Source organism: Mangifera indica, chromosome 2 (assembly GCF_011075055.1).
Source record: "Mangifera indica cultivar Alphonso chromosome 2, CATAS_Mindica_2.1, whole genome shotgun sequence".
Taxonomy (NCBI): domain Eukaryota; kingdom Viridiplantae; phylum Streptophyta; class Magnoliopsida; order Sapindales; family Anacardiaceae; genus Mangifera; species Mangifera indica.
The window spans coordinates 23,864,256-23,879,772 of NC_058138.1; the positions used below are offsets into that span (position 1 = coordinate 23,864,256).

At 34.2% G+C, this 15,517-nt stretch overlaps 3 protein-coding genes across 13 annotated transcripts; all 3 read left to right on the forward strand.

The window, feature by feature from the left end:
* Nucleotides 1-1,507: 1,507 nt before the first annotated feature.
* Nucleotides 1,508-3,660, forward strand: LOC123208324 (REF/SRPP-like protein At3g05500). The gene is made up of 3 exons (XM_044625766.1): nucleotides 1,508-1,664; nucleotides 2,652-2,876; nucleotides 3,029-3,660. The coding sequence occupies exons 1-3, from the start codon at nucleotides 1,626-1,628 to the stop codon at nucleotides 3,518-3,520; spliced, it is 756 nt and encodes a 251-aa protein (XP_044481701.1). The 5' UTR covers nucleotides 1,508-1,625; the 3' UTR covers nucleotides 3,521-3,660.
* Nucleotides 3,661-4,396: 736 nt separating this feature from the next.
* On the forward strand, nucleotides 4,397-10,942 carry LOC123209603 (ATP-dependent Clp protease proteolytic subunit-related protein 3, chloroplastic-like). 11 transcript variants are annotated; one of them, XR_006501092.1, is made up of 11 exons: nucleotides 4,397-4,813; nucleotides 6,265-6,366; nucleotides 6,829-6,951; nucleotides 7,509-7,568; nucleotides 7,862-7,958; nucleotides 8,053-8,126; nucleotides 8,394-8,447; nucleotides 8,538-8,621; nucleotides 8,750-8,873; nucleotides 9,844-9,967; nucleotides 10,628-10,942. XR_006501092.1 is itself a non-coding variant. In XM_044627714.1 (10 exons), exons 1-9 carry the CDS (start codon nucleotides 4,502-4,504, stop codon nucleotides 8,843-8,845), a joined length of 1,002 nt encoding a protein of 333 aa, XP_044483649.1. In that variant the 5' UTR covers nucleotides 4,397-4,501; the 3' UTR covers nucleotides 8,846-8,873; nucleotides 10,653-10,942. The 11 variants fall into 11 exon arrangements, 7 of the variants coding, with proteins under 7 accessions (XP_044483649.1, XP_044483651.1, XP_044483647.1 ...); XR_006501094.1 differs by having other exon boundaries at nucleotides 10,730-10,942; XR_006501093.1 differs by having other exon boundaries at nucleotides 9,882-9,967.
* A 698-nt stretch (nucleotides 10,943-11,640) lies between these two features.
* On the forward strand, nucleotides 11,641-15,035 carry LOC123197829 (tafazzin). The gene is made up of 7 exons (XM_044612253.1): nucleotides 11,641-12,051; nucleotides 12,389-12,507; nucleotides 12,604-12,669; nucleotides 12,751-12,948; nucleotides 13,369-13,487; nucleotides 13,683-13,788; nucleotides 14,240-15,035. The coding sequence occupies exons 1-7, from the start codon at nucleotides 11,811-11,813 to the stop codon at nucleotides 14,759-14,761; spliced, it is 1,371 nt and encodes a 456-aa protein (XP_044468188.1). The 5' UTR covers nucleotides 11,641-11,810; the 3' UTR covers nucleotides 14,762-15,035.
* The last annotated feature ends 482 nt before the right edge of the window (nucleotides 15,036-15,517 follow it).

Sequence of the window (15,517 nt, forward strand, 5' to 3'; positions counted from 1 at the left end):
GTAAAATGGAGAAAAATAGTGTAAAGTAAGATGTGGAATTTTGTGCTAAATATAAAATAAATTTATGTTTAGGGACCTACTCCTTATATATTCAATTATTAATTAATCTCCTTCACCCAAATGATTTGAGAGGACAAATGAGGATTTGAGTTGTTCATGCCGTTTCAACTAAAATTTGTCGTGGGATTTATAAATTAATCAAACAATTTAAATTTAGTTTTAAGTATTTAATTAAATATTTAAATGATATATTATTGTATAATTTAATGATTTTAAATTAAAAATAAAATAAAAATTTATCATATAATGATATAACATCTTTATACTAAAAATAATATACAAATAATACTTCTTTTTTATAAATTATTATTTCACCGTATTTTTGTCGACTCTAATTCGTTACTTTCAATGTGATCGGATGGGAAAATCTTTCCCTTTCAACATTGCTAATGTTAAAAAATAATAATAATAAAATAAAATAAACTAAGTCTAGTTTTTACTCTATAGCCACCCCAGCTAATAAGAGTTGGGCCTGAAATCAAATTGCAAGGCCCATAAAAAGATGGGCCTTAAATTTGTCTCATAAATAGCATTCAACAATCTATTCTTGGTACTTCTGAATCCACAACCAATAAACAACGTGATGATTATAAATTTAGGGTGAAGAGTTTTAAGTTTGATTAATGTTATGATTAATAAAATAAATCATGTAAAATAATTTATTTCAATTGTGTAATATCCCTTAATAGGGTTAAATTCGATTTGACTTATTTAAATTTGAATTTGAATTTAAAAAAATCAAATTCTAACAAAAAATTTGGTTTATTTTAATAATAAAAATCAAATTTAAGCTAATTTAAATCAAATCTAAAATTAAATTATTTTTTAACATGACTCAAATATTTATTCGTTAATCTTGAATTAACTCTTTTAGATTAGATTAAACTAAAATTAAATATTATTTAAAATTAACCAAAATCGAATATAACTATGTCATTAATTGAGTCTACATAAATTTTAAATTGTATCATATAATATTGATAACAACATACGAAATTGATGAATAATGTAATCACCCCTCAATGAGATTATTTTATTTGATTATTTTTTTATTAGATAAAATAATAACCAATTAATTTATCTTTATAAGAATTTTTTATAATACGCACGAACATACCATAAACTAGCAAATTATTCAAGTGAATTATTTAATCGTTTATTTAATATTTATTTCAGAAATTATTAATTCGCAATTTTCACGTTCATTTGTACCTGTTAATGGTTAGGATTTATGATATTAATTTAATTAATTGTAACTTACCAAAAAATAAAATTTTAATTAATTGTAATACTATCTTAATGCTTAGCGTATAAGTAACTTGCCTTTTAAGTAGTCAACGAATCAGCGTTGCCGGTGGGCAAACCCCACCGTTAACACGCGGCCACGTGTCAAAAACAGCCGTTTTCACAACCAGCCTACGTTTACACCCGGTTTTGTTTCAGGATTTTCTTTTTTTTTTTTTCCCTATAAATACTAAGTTTCGTTAGTATCTAGGAACCCATCAACAACATCTATAGTTTCTTCGAACAAGTTCCGTTCTTTGATTGACGACGTCTTTTTTGAGATGGCACAGGAAGGCAACACTGATGCGCAACCAGCCATGGTGAGTGATCAGGGGGTTGGTTTTTTTATTAAGTTTTTTTGGAAAGCAAAGAGAAAGTTATGATTTTTGGTTTGGTTGACATCATAAAGTTCGTAAATTTCTATGTGAAAGTTGAAAGAAATGGTCATGTGTTTGCTTTTTTTTTTTTTTTTTTATGTTTCAAGTTCTATGATCCCTTTCTGAACTTGGGTTTTTATTTGTTTTTTTTTTTATGTTACGAAGTTTTCCTGAAAACAAACAGAAAGTTATATGCGGTCTTTGGTTTACGCTAGAAATTTCGTTAATTTTAATTTCGAAGTTGTTATTTTTTTTTCATTTCTTTGGGTCATTGTTTATTTTGATTGATGATTTTATGTAGTTTTCTCTGCAGCCAAACAGAAAGATAAGCGTTTTATTTGCTTTTCATCTGGAAAAAGGTTGAAAGAAATAATTCTGGCTTTTTTTTTTCTTATTGAAAAATTTTCCCTGAAAACAAACTGGAAGTTATAAGCTTTTCTTTGTATATAGAATTCCCTGAAACCAAACAGAATATAAATTTGATTTTGCCTTGTGAAATCTAATAATAGAACTTCTGTACGGGAACTTTTGCAGCTTTTGGTGATCTTATTTGTTTATTAGCTTGTATAACGATTCCCCAAAACCAAACAGAGAATTTGAACCTTTGGTTTGCCTCAGCTTTGAAGCCAAAAATTAAACTTAAAAAGGGTAAAAATTTATATAACAGTAAGCTATACGAGATTAGGAAGAAATAATGAAATCTAGGGACAAGTAAAATTTTAGGGATTTAATTGATTTCAAAGTCAAGGGGGTCAGCTGCCCCCATATGATCACCTCTCCCTCTACCACTGGTTTCCCTTATGCTAGAAAAGTTGATAAACTTTTTTGTGAAACAACAGAGGGCTTGTCTTTATGTTTTGTAGGTTCTATAGAGTTTTGAATGAATCCTTCAAAGCTGACGCTGAGTTTATGCAATTGATATGTTTGTAGACTGCGGAGGAGCAGCAGAAGCTGAAATATTTGGAGTTTGTGCAAGTGGCTACACTTCACACATTGATGTGCTTCACAAACCTCTATGTTTATGCTAAGGAGAAATCCGGGCCATTGAAACCTGGTCTGGAGACTGTTGAGGGAACGCTTAAAAATGTGGTTGGACCCGTTTATGATAAGTTCCATGCAGTCCCAATGGAATTCCTCAAGTATGTTGATAGCAAGGTAAGTATTTTTGTTGCATTGGATTCGATTAATTTTATAATCAATCATTCGCTGATTGGCTTGTTTATGACGAGTTTTAGGTCATAGCATCTTATTTCTGACCTGTGACAACATTTTGAAAGTGTTTTGCCTATAAATATGAGCTCATGCAGGTCGATGAGTCTGTGACCAAGCTTGACAGCCATGTGCCTCCAGTCCTCAAGCAAGTCCCCACTCAGGCCCTCTCTGCAGCTCAACAGGCTCCAGTGGTGGCTCGATCAGTGGCTTCTGAAGTGAAACGTGCTGGTGTGGTTGACACAGCTTCAGGAATCGCAAAATCTGTTTACACCAAGTATGAGCCAGCAGCCAAGGAGCTCTACTCCAAGTATGAGCCAAAAGCTGAGCAATGCGCTGTGTCAGTGTGGCGTAAACTAAACCAGCTCCCACTCTTCCCTCAAATGGCCCAAGTTGTTGTCCCAACTGCCGCCTTCTGTTCTGAGAAGTACAACCAGACGGTGCTAAGCACTGCTGAGAAGGGATACAGAGTGTCCTCTTATTTGCCATTGGTCCCTACTGAGAAGATTGCTAACGTGTTTAGCAATGAGGTAGCTGAATCACAGCCTCTGGTTTCCGATGGTCATGAATCTGATGTTTCTGTGCATTGATTAGTTTTTTAATGTGGATGGTTTGTCTGATTGTGTGTGTATGTGTGGAATATATAGAGAAGGACTGGAGTTTGATGTTTTGGCATGGAATATTGTCTTTGTTCATACGAATTCTATGCATAATGGATTTGCTTCTTGCATACATTTTCTTATCATGGATCCCAATCCAATTGAATCTCAGAAAATGGATGCCACCCAAGTCTAAATCTTTTCCTTAATATGAAAATTCTCACCGTATCAATGCATGAATATTGGTTTGATAGCTTGAAATTTGAGGTAAGATTAAACTGAGTTAAATTCGAACCAAGGATTGAGTTTGTTTTTATAGAATAAGCAAAGGTTGAATTAGCTTAAATTAAATCGCATATATAAATTTATATCACATTATTTTGAATAATTAATATTAATGGAGGTTTTAATATGTAAAAAAGTAAACAATCACATTGTTCCTTCACATATTATTATATTATTTAAAATGAATAAATTAGTAAGATTTATTTATAAACGTAATTAGGGGTGGATCTAATATTCCTATAAAAATAGACTCAATTTGAATCTATTATTTGACCCTAACGAATTGAACTTGACCTGAAGCTCTAATTTAATAGTTCAATTGATTTATCTTTTCAGTGATAGTGTTTACCATTCTAATGATATTGTTTGTGGTATCGACACTCTTTTATGATACTATGCACTAATTTGAGTTTAAATTAGATGTTACGAATTAGATATGAGCTCGAGTCAATTTTAGATCCAATTTAGCTCAGGTTGAAACAACCGTAATCAAAACATATCATTCCGGGCTTAACCCAGGACAATCAAGGCCCATTAAAATCACTGGTAGACTGGCCACTCCCAATCCGACAGATCCCAGTGTAGCCCAACCCAGTCTTCGCCAAAAAGAACTCAAGACGCTCTCAACCAAAGCGGTCACCGTATCGCCCTCCCTCACCACCTCAAAACAAACAAAATCAGCCAACCATGTCCGCTTGTTTTCTTCATTTCACTCCCATGGTGACTTCAATCTCATCTTCTTCTAAATTGTTTCCTCCCTGTGGTAGAAGCCACACAAGAAGGCCACTCAAGACTCTCTTTGCTGCTTCTTGCATTGGTGCCAAGGCCGCGGCTAAAATCCCCATACCGCCCATCAACCCTAACGACCCCTTTCTCTCCAAACTCGCTTCTGTTGCCGCCAAATCTCCTGAAAAGTTTCTTAACCGTCCTGTTAACCCCGAAACGCCGCCGTATTTGGATGTCTTTGACTCGCCCACTCTCATGGCCACTCCTGCTCAAGTAAGTAAGCTCTTTCAAGTAGTTTTAAAGATATTGGTTCTTTTCCCTCTCCCCCTCAATTTATTTACATGGGTAGCCATGAAGTTATGCTTTTGATGGATAGGTGTTGGGAGTCAGAGATTTGGCTTAAAGGGGACTTATTTGCAAACTGTTAATCTTTTTAATCCGGGCTTATGGAGTGGATTTGATTGAGGTTGATGATGTAATTGGCATTTATATATTAGCTGTGTCAGCAGTTACTTAGCTGAAAATTTTGTGTTATTGTTAATCTATTTTAAGCCTATGGTTCATGGTGTAGAGCTAGTTAATTAAGGAGAAAGTAGAGTTTAATATGTCAATGTAGCCGGTAATAATAATCCATGCACTAACAATAATAACAAACATGGGTAAAGACGCTGATATATTATCATTTGATTAGCTAATTTTAAATTAGATAAAGAAACATCTAGTCACATGATAACACATTAGCTTTTATTCCCGTGTTTGTACCCATTCTGCATCCAGTGTTACTCTTTTTGTTTATTCTGCTGGATTATAAGAGTTAAGTGATGCTTGTGACATATTTTTAAGACTAATGATTAGTGTTCTTGAGAAAATACTTATTAGAGCTTCCAAAGTAAGCCCCTTATGATTAATTTTAAAGAAATGGGGGTATGATTTGTTTATTCGGGATGTTAAGTTCTTTATTAGCTTCTTATGTTACCGTTGGCTAGGCTACTGTCACTTATGGATTTGTTTTGAGCATGAGTTATTTGTAATTGCTAGTGTACTAGGTTTTGTGAAGTAGGGTTAACTGTGGAAGAAGGTAGAATTGTTATTGTCCGCCAAAATTTGTTTGTTTGGATTTTGAGTGCCCTGACATGAATTTATTAGGTGAAAAAAAAGACAAAGTAATACTAGACTCATAATGTTGTTACCAAATTTACACCATAAGGAGCTTTGCAATTGATTTGTCAACACTAGATAAATTGTGAGATAATTTGGTTAGTGATTTTAGCATGTCAAATTAATTACCACATCATTTTCATACAGAATTTGCAAGTGTAGCATTACATAAAAAGTGAAAAAAGGAAGGAAAATATATGTGAATTTCATCTCCCCTGAGGTTGGCCTGTATTTTAGTTTTGAAAATAGACAAATCTCCTTCATGTGAGGAGATTTCTAATAAATTTCAAAAACCTTTGGCAAGGTCTGAGATGAACTGGAATGTGGGTTCTGACACTTCCCAAAACATCCAATATTTCCAACCTATTCTTAAACTAGGTTAATAAAATCTCTGCACAGAATTTAACATACACTTTGATGTCAACAAGTACTAGTTTCATGTGCCAATTTTTACTGTTTGAAAATGGGATGCAGTTGTTGTATAGTCACTGCTTATGATCTGAACAGTGATGCAAGTTTGTAGTTTCTTATTTTGTTTTATTAATGGTAATTTGTCTTTGGGCTAGGTGGAGAGATCGGTTTCATACAATGAACATAGGCCAAGGACACCACCACCGGATTTGCCTTCACTGCTTCTTCATGGTAGAATAGTTTACATTGGAATGCCGGTAAGTGGTCTACTTTAATATGTTCTCTTAAATGTTTGTAGTAGAGATATATGTAAATAGCTGGAATCTATCAAATTATAGAGGATTTGTTAACCTATTGAATATTTTTTGGTGGGAACTAGAGTAATTTTCATTGTAAGGGACCAAGCCTTTTGACATAAAACCATTTGTTCAACTTGGAGATTTTAAGGTCAGTGCAGTTACTGTGATGAAGTGCTGATTTGTCCCTTGACTAACATTTTTGTGTTTTATTTTTTATTTACTTCTTGATACCCAAAGTCTCTCAATTTTCTTTCATATCCACTGAGTCATAAATTGTTTGCTGTAATTATCTCTAGCTATCCTAGTGTCAATGTTTTTGCATTCTGATGCTACTTTTTATGGTATATAACATTCATTATTACTTTTCCTAATTATCTCATTCTCATCTGTTCAACAAATTAACCGTTTTATCTCTGCCAGTTGGTGCCTGCTGTCACAGAGCTTGTTGTTGCAGAGCTGATGTACTTGCAGTGGATGGATCCCAAAGAACCAATATACGTTTACATAAATTCAACTGGGACAACTCGTGATGATGGTGAATCGGTGAGCTTTGCATCTGAATCCTTAGAAACCTGTCTTTCTGTTTATTACATTAAAATTGAATATGAATAAAAAATAGGTGTTGTTTATATGTAACTCATTGAAATTCAGGTATGGTAATTCACAGCTTTTACTGATGCACTATGTTTTTCTTATATTCATTCTTCGCTGGAAGAATGAATTGGGTGAGTTTTGAGTTCTTTTCAGAAATAGATTTGACTATTCTTGTTGTGCAAGTTTGTTTTGTTAGATCTGCTTGAGAACATGTTGTATATGTTGGGAATTATATTTCTGATACATCTGTCCATATAATGATAAATAACCTGACAATGTATAATTTGTACAAATGGGCTTGGGTTGTTTTTTCTGAATCAATACCTACTTTTTTATGGGAATGTTGGGCACACCTGGATTAGTTTTAGAACTGAAAGATTATATGTTCACTTACCCTTTATAAATGTCACTGTTTCTTGTGAAATTTGTATATTGAATACTAGTGTTCATTGATAATTTTTGCCTTTTATCAACATTGACATTTAATCAAAATTCTTACCTTTCAGGTTGGGATGGAAACAGAAGGTTTTGCCATTTATGATGCTATGATGCAGATGAAAAATGAGGTGAGTTACTCTTTTGTGAAAGGGTTTAATTTTTCTCATTTGCATCATCTTTCTGGTGGTAAAAGTGATTGATTTGTAATGCTGCTAATGTAATGTGATCTATTTGGATGGACCATTGTAGCAATTAATGTAGAATTGTGATATCTATTTATAGTTTGATGCAACGGAGATATAAACGGTCATTTTCTTGATCCCATTGGAAGTTTATGATGCAGTTAGTTTCATGAAGGAATTAGGTTTTCATCACTGAGGATGAATCATGATTTAAATATTTTTTTGCTCTTCTTCTGTAGATACATACAGTTGCTGTTGGAGCTGCTATAGGCCAGGCTTGTCTATTGCTAGCTGCAGGAAGCCCAGGAAAACGATTTATGATGCCTCATGCCAAAGGTTTACTTAGTTGTTTAACTTGTGATCCTATGCTTTTTGTGCTTTTATCCGCTCCTTTGTCTGATCACAAATGATCGCATGAACTCTATTTCAGCCATGATCCAACAGCCTCGTGTCCCATCATCTGGGTTGATGCCTGCTAGTGATGTTCTTATTCGTGCCAGAGAGGTTAGTTTACTCTGTTAAAATCCATTTTTCTGCATATAAAAGAAATGAAGTACAACAGGTCAACAGCTATGAGAGTCAGAATAATCCTCTTTCCCTTTATTTAGTCACAATTTACTTTTGTCTCATGTGTATCCTTCACCACATTTGGCTATCAAATTGATTACTCTTAGGAGTCATTTTGTGCTCATTTTCTTCGCATCTTGTTAACTGTTTTATAGTTAAGAGACTGTTTTCAGAAATTTCACTCTGCCTTAATTGTTTTTGCAGGCTATAACAAACCGGGACACTCTTGTAAAACTTCTGGCCAAGCATACTGGAAATGTATGGTTCATTGCTTTAAACCTTGTTGTGGATGAATGTTAATTAGTCGAAATTTTAGAACTAATCATATGTCTTACAATCTTTCAATAGTCAGAAGAGACAGTTGCAAATGTGATGAAAAGACCATTTTATATGGATTCTACTAGAGCTAAAGAATTTGGGGTCATTGACAAGGTAATTTTATGCATAGACTTTTATTGAGGTTCGTTGTTATAGCTTGTGAATAGACGTTTATTGAGGTTATTGTCTTTTCACACTTGTGATTGCTTGTGACGGAGCTAACTTTTAAATATTGTGTTCAGATTCTATGGCACGGTCAGGAAACAATCATGGCAGCTGTTGCGCCCCCAGAGGAATGGGACAAGAATGCTGGAATTAAAGTTGTAGACAGATTTTAAGCTTTCTCTAGCCAATTCATCATAAGAAGTAAATCTCACTTCTGTCTCTCTCTTTTCCTTTCCTACATGATTGCCATGTAAGTAATACTACATATACTAACAATGGGTATAAAAGCTGACATATCATCATCTGATTAGATGTTATTTTATCTTTAATTCAAAATGACCCAATCACATGATAACACGTCAGTATTTGCACCCATGTTTGTATACCATTGTTGCCATTTGTGGTGCAAATTACTTAATTGGGGCAAAATGTTTTTTTATGCCCCAATGAAATTGGAACTAAACCACACTCTGCAGATGCTTTTGAAGTCATCTTGCAGGAGGTAGATTGTGGTTGATTACACGATAATGAATTGGCATTGAATTTTAGTTTTATCTGCTGGTGTAATGATATTTTATTAAGAGAGGGCCTTAAACACATGACAAGATGGCCATCTTCGCAAGTTTTCAGAGAACTTCATAGCTGGAACTGCTTGCAGATTCTGATGACCTTACCATGAACACACATTATGTCTAGGTTTCCGTTTCATATTCTTCTTCTAAAATCTTGAGGAACAAGATTATTTCTTCAGAAAAGTAGGAAAAATCCAAATCTTTTTCATGGTAACAATGGGTATAAAAGCTGACATATCATCATATGATTAGATGTTATTTTATTTTAAATTTAAAATGACTCAATCATATGATAACACGTCAGTATTTGTACCCATGTTTGTATACCATTGCTGCCATTTGTGGTGCAAATTACTTAATTGGGGCAAAATGTTTTTTTATGCCCCAATGAAATTGGAACTAGACCACTCTCTGCAGATGCTTTTGAAGTCATCTTGCAGGAGGTAGATTGTGGTTGATTACACGATAATGAATTGGCATTGAATTTTAGTTTTATCTGCTGGTGTAATGATATTATATTCAGATAGGGCCTTAAACACTTGACAATATGGCCATCTTCGCAAGTTTACAGAGAACTTCATAGCTGGAACTGCTTGCAGATTCTGATGACCTTACCATGAACACACATTATGTCTAGGTTTCTGTTTCATATTCTTCCTCTAAAATCTTGAAGAAGAAGATTATTTCTTCGGAAAAGTAGGAAAAATCCAAATCTTTTTCATGGTATGATCTCTTTTCCTTCTGTTTGCTCATCCCTTGTTTTTGCAAGTTCTTAGGTCTATATGAAAACATTAGAAACTTGACTACCAAAATTGATGGATAGAAGAAATATATGAACTTGTTTCAACAATGGAATTCAGTTGTCGCCCCTGTGGTTTTTGCTTTCTACCAATAAGGATATTCTTTTGAAACAGTATAATTTCATTCCCGGGTCCCAACTCTCAAGAAGAATATTAGAGTATGAGGAGAAAATAATACCCCTTAAATACTTCTACTTTTCCACCATGTGAATCAATACACCTAAAGGGAATTTGGTTTAAGTAATCTTTTATTAAAATTGAATTTGATTGATATTAATGAAAGAACAATAACATATTAGTTTATTTAAATATGTTAAACTAAATTAAAAGTGAGGAGCCAATCAAGGTATGTGTTAAAAGAGTATCTCGACGGTAGAAATTGTAGTAAATCAAAAAGTAGGGGATGAGTCCAGAGTTTGAAGATGTCGATTGAATTGGCCTCAATCTTATTTTTTCATCTTAATAGTTAATAAAATTGATTTTAGTCTTATATCTCATATTGATGGTGGCTAAGATTTGTTGGTGTTCTTATATTATCTTGATCTAATCTTTTGTTGATAATTTTGACCATGATTGATTTGAGGTAAACAAATTCTAAATGGATGAAGTTACCAAAGTGGGTTAATCGGACAGGAAAGATTTTGTGAAAGATTGTATCGTCAATTTCTTCCAATGATCTTTGCAGCTCTTGGTGGTCACGCCAATGGTGGTGGTGCTGCAGAAATATGGGCTGCGGAAGTGCGTTGGTGGGGGTGGTGTTGTGAGTGGCTTGTAATTTATTTGAAATGATATTTTTGTCTTGAAAATTATACGAGCAAAATAGTCACAATTAGAGGTTTATGTATACTTCTTATTCTGATTGAATATGATAATATCTCTGTAATTCAAATTTTTTAAAGTGAGGGTAAAATTGTAGTATGATAAAAATTATTTTAATAATTTTTAAAATTTTATTATATTATTTATATATTATTTTTCACCTTAATTTGATAATAAAATATTTAAATTATGAAATTTTTATTAATAAGTAATATAAATAATAAAAAATAAATTATCAAATTTATTAATTTGATAATAAAATATTATCAAAATCTTTAAAATATAAAATTATTGTAAATAAGTTATATAAACAATAAAAAATAGATTATCAGATTTATTACCTATATCAAATGCCCTTAGTTCTTATAGTTTGTCAAATTAAAATCCCAAAGTCATTTTCAAGGTTTGAAAAAAATCAAATTTATTCATTCAATTTTGAGAGTGATCAATAAGTTGTCTCTTATCTCTCAGGTTTGGTTGATTTTAAACCAATTTTTATAGGGTCCAACGGACCTGGTCCTAGATCTTGTTCGGATCAACACCCGTCTAGGTTTCAAAGCATTGATTATCTGATTATTGATTAATTATTTAATTAATCTTTGGATCACGAGATTATTATTATTAATTGGAAATTTTAACTCAAACTCGTGTAAGAAAGAAGAGTTTGTTTTGTTCTAGAAAGCAGACCACCTGGGGCCCAAGCCCAACATATCCAACTGCCTTCCACGTTCAAAGTCATATTGGGGCCCACTGTGATATTTTTCCAATTTTCATGCATTATCCAAAAAAAGAAAACCCAAATGCGCGCACTGCGCACCCCTGCTTAGATTAGCTCCACTGCCCTAACACAAAACAAAGGAAGCGGAAACCCTTCGCGGCTTCACCACAGTATAGACAGTCGCTCTCGCGCTTATTCTCACGCTCTTTGAAAATTATCGTGATTTGGAATGGCTGTACAGAGGATAGACAGAGGAGATCTCTGGAAGAACAAGGTACGTGCACTTCAGCTGCAGCTCAGGGACCGGTTTCGAGTCGCTGTGGACCGCCATCGACGCCGCCGTCATCGTCCTCAGATATTCGCGTCCGACGGCTCTTTGTCCACCGCCATTCAACGCTGGCTCGGTCTGTTCCGTGACTTCCGTCGTGATGCTCTCCCTTCCGCTTCTTCTGCTTTCTATCGTAAACGAGGTCAGCCGGTCGGTCTCACGCACGTGTTGAGATTTGAATGTTTTTTGTTTGTTACTTTGTAATGGGAATGGCGCGTTTATCGCAGATGCACTTATAATGCGATCGAATCAATTCGAAATTGTAATATGCTTGGTAGAAAATGCGAAATATTATCTTAAAAATAACTATATGTTTAACAATTGAATCTAGAACGATTCTTTTCGAGAGAGTGTGCCGTCATTGGTTCTCATACTGTTGTTTTTTGTTTTTAATTTTTTAATTATTATGCTTGTTATTGGTATGATGATCTATTGTGCTCATTAATCTTGATTGTGTTGACATTTTCTCTTGGTCTCAGTGAGCCAAGACTTGAATGTGGAAGAAGATTCTGTTCTTGTTCGAATGCTTCAGGCTGTGGCTGTACCTGTCATTGGGAATGTCTGTCATGTGTTTATGAATGGCCTTAATCGTGTTCAGGTTTGTGTAATTGCAGATTATACCTGGTTTTTATGCTTCTTCTTTGCTTAGCGTATTGATTTTCACCTTAATTTTTTTGGTTGTTTGATATGAAAGGTCTATGGTGTGGAAAAATTACATGATGCATTGTTGCGTAGACCCAAGAACAAGCCTCTTATAACGGTATGATTAAATTATTTCTTGTAACTTGACTGCATTTGTTTAGATATTTTTTTTGGGGTGAATTGATTGCTTCCTTTGCAGGTGAGCAACCATGTTGCTTCTGTGGATGATCCATTTGTTATTGCTTCACTTCTTCCTCCAGGTGTTCTCTTGGATGCTCAGAGCTTGAGATGGACACTTTGTGCTACAGATCGGTGTTTTAAGAATCCTGTTACTACTGCATTCTTTCGGAGTGTTAAAGTATTGCCGGTTTCTCGTGGTGAGGGGTTATATCAGAAGGTATCCTTTATTTATCTTTTGCTTTACTGAAAATGCAACATGGATGAATTGCTTCAGCACCAGACCAAACCAAATTTGTGATTGGAAGTTATTTGTTCACAATTGGAGTACATCCTGATGGCTCACCTGTTTTTTACTTGCTTTGAATCTTAGTACTTAGTCAAGGTTCTTTGAGTCCTTTATTGTAAACTGCAAGTATCTTCTGATATTTCTTTTCTTCTACTCGGATTAATCTCTTCACAAATTTAGAATGTAACCTAGATGGGAAGTTGCATTTCTGTCTCTGCTGGTTTGAGTTACTATGTGTTCTTCTCTAAGCTTTGCTTAGATGAATAAATCTACTTCCTATGGTTATATTTATCCATTTTGGTGTCAATTTATAAGGTGGTTATGCTTACTTTGCCCACTTGCTTCATTCAGGGTATGGATATGGCTGTTTCAAAGTTGAATGGTGGTGGGTGGGTTCACATCTTCCCAGAAGGTAGTCGTTCACGGGATGGTGGGAAAACCATTGGGTCTTCCAAGAGAGGTGTTGGGAGGTAAGAATTTGTTGTGAGACATGTTCTTCTATTATCCACCTAGGGAAGAGGAGAGTTCCAATCTTGTTCATTTGCTTACCGTAACTTTTACTAATGAGACATTTTAGAACTCTTTAATTCTGCTATCTGTTGTGTGATTTGCTTCATTTTTTTCTTGAATGATATATTTAACAGTTGTATGTTAGTGCTCAACAGGTTAGTCTTAGATGCTGATAATATCCCAATGGTTGTTCCATTTGTGCATACTGGGATGCAGGAAGTCATGCCTATAGGTGCTACCTTTCCAAGGTTTGGCAAAACAGTAAGTATTCAAAGTATTCTTCTTGCTCTTGCATACAAAGTATTCTAACTCATGCATTTTATTTTCATTGCAATAGATGTTCACATTTGGGGGATTGAAATAAAAGTTTCTGCCTTTTCAATCTTATTTAGAATGCTGAAAAAAGGAAAATAAAAGGATGGTACTTGATTTTTTGTTGTATGATCACAATATTCACTTTCTGCTTTGTATCAACCCCCTTCCCTTTCTGAAGGTCGTTCAACACTACGGCTGCCTTAAGTAGGAAGTAGTTTGGTACTATTGTACCATGTGGCTTGTTAATTAATAATGGTGATGCTGATACTTTGCTGTGGATTACTGTTATTTAATATTCTCACTGTTTATTAACCTTTTCTAGGCCCACATATTGGAATCATATTTTTGTGTCCAGTTTAATAACTTCCAAAATAGTTCACATTCTAATATTTTGTAGGTAACTGTACTTATCGGTGATCCCATCGAGTTTGATGATTTGCTTAACGAGGAACAAGAAGAAAGCTTATCAAGGGGAATGCTTTATGATGCTATAGCTTCAAGGATTGGCCATCGACTGCATAAGTTAAAAGTCCAAGTTGACAGGCTTGCTCTTGAGCAACCAACTGCTGAACGTGCAGCTGAGATCCTGCAACAGCTTGACTGTGAACCGTTTGGTATCCGCAATCACATATCAACCGAAGATTACTTACTCGCACAAGAAACCCAGGCTCAAACCAACCTAGATTGTTCACAAGAACAACCACTTTTCAGAATGGGATTCTGGCACAAAGGTGCATTTGCTTCAAGGATGTGTGGCTATATGGACCCTTCTGAGCTAATGGGTTTTGCTGCCAGAGGTTTGTTCATGAAACATAGTCGATCAGGTGATAGGGTTGCAAGTGTTAGAGAGATAGGACCATTGAGAGCATGGAAACATTATCTCGAAGCTAGTCTATTAGGAAGGTGGAATACATGCTAGGAATACTCTCTCCAGTCTCCAGGCATCTGTAATCCCTGAAATTTTGACGCTCACAGCCAAAATGCAAAACACTTCTAGAAAGTGTTTTCTTTTTTGTTTCCATAATTAGCTTGTACATAGCTTCTTTCTTTTTGAACAATTTGACTATTCAGAAAGTGTTTTAGGATGTCAAAATAGAGAATTTGCGCTGTTAATTTCCTTCTTTTGATAAGTTAAAAGAAGGATGATTACAAGTCTGATTACTAGTTGGAATGAATGAATGTAATTATGATTAGTTGGATTGATTACATTAGGTTCAATCAATGACGATAATTACTTGCACCCATAAGTTTTTACGAGAATCATGTGAATAACGTCTTCCGGATGAACCGTTAGGTCGGATGATAAGATACTTGAACCAGGATCCACTAGTCGGAATGATCAACCCTTGGATTTTATGGTCTGAAAACGTTGTTTTTGTCTTGCGTATAGGAAAAGGGTATTTTAAGCAATTAATATTTAATGACTAAAATACCCTTATATTGCATGACAATTTTTTAAAAAAATTGATTTAATATTTTCTACACCATTAACCTTATAAATAATTATAAAATGGAAGGATTAAATTTTTTGTTATAAAAATTTATTATAAATTAAGAATAAATTTAATCTAAATTAATTTGAATTCAAATCTATACTGATTTTAAATGAGCAAAATTTAAGAGTTCGAGATTCAGACGAACATTATCGCATTATAGATCATTTTATCAATTATTT

Excerpts from the sequence above, each read along its gene's own strand:
- LOC123208324 (XM_044625766.1), top strand. The coding sequence starts at position 1,626 with ATGGCACAGGAAGGCAACACTGATGCGCAACCAGCCATG. Across the intron at positions 1,665-2,651 it reads CTGATGCGCAACCAGCCATG|ACTGCGGAGGAGCAGCAGAA; the intron begins GTGAGTGATCAG and ends ATATGTTTGTAG. Across the intron at positions 2,877-3,028 it reads TCAAGTATGTTGATAGCAAG|GTCGATGAGTCTGTGACCAA; the intron begins GTAAGTATTTTT and ends GAGCTCATGCAG.
- LOC123209603 (XM_044627714.1), top strand. The coding sequence starts at position 4,502 with ATGTCCGCTTGTTTTCTTCATTTCACTCCCATGGTGACTTCAATCTCA. Across the intron at positions 6,367-6,828 it reads TAGTTTACATTGGAATGCCG|TTGGTGCCTGCTGTCACAGA; the intron begins GTAAGTGGTCTA and ends TATCTCTGCCAG. Across the intron at positions 6,952-7,508 it reads CTCGTGATGATGGTGAATCG|GTTGGGATGGAAACAGAAGG; the intron begins GTGAGCTTTGCA and ends CTTACCTTTCAG.
- LOC123197829 (XM_044612253.1), top strand. The coding sequence starts at position 11,811 with ATGGCTGTACAGAGGATAGACAGAGGAGATCTCTGGAAGAACAAGGTA. Across the intron at positions 12,949-13,368 it reads GTGAGGGGTTATATCAGAAG|GGTATGGATATGGCTGTTTC; the intron begins GTATCCTTTATT and ends TGCTTCATTCAG. Across the intron at positions 13,789-14,239 it reads TTCCAAGGTTTGGCAAAACA|GTAACTGTACTTATCGGTGA; the intron begins GTAAGTATTCAA and ends AATATTTTGTAG.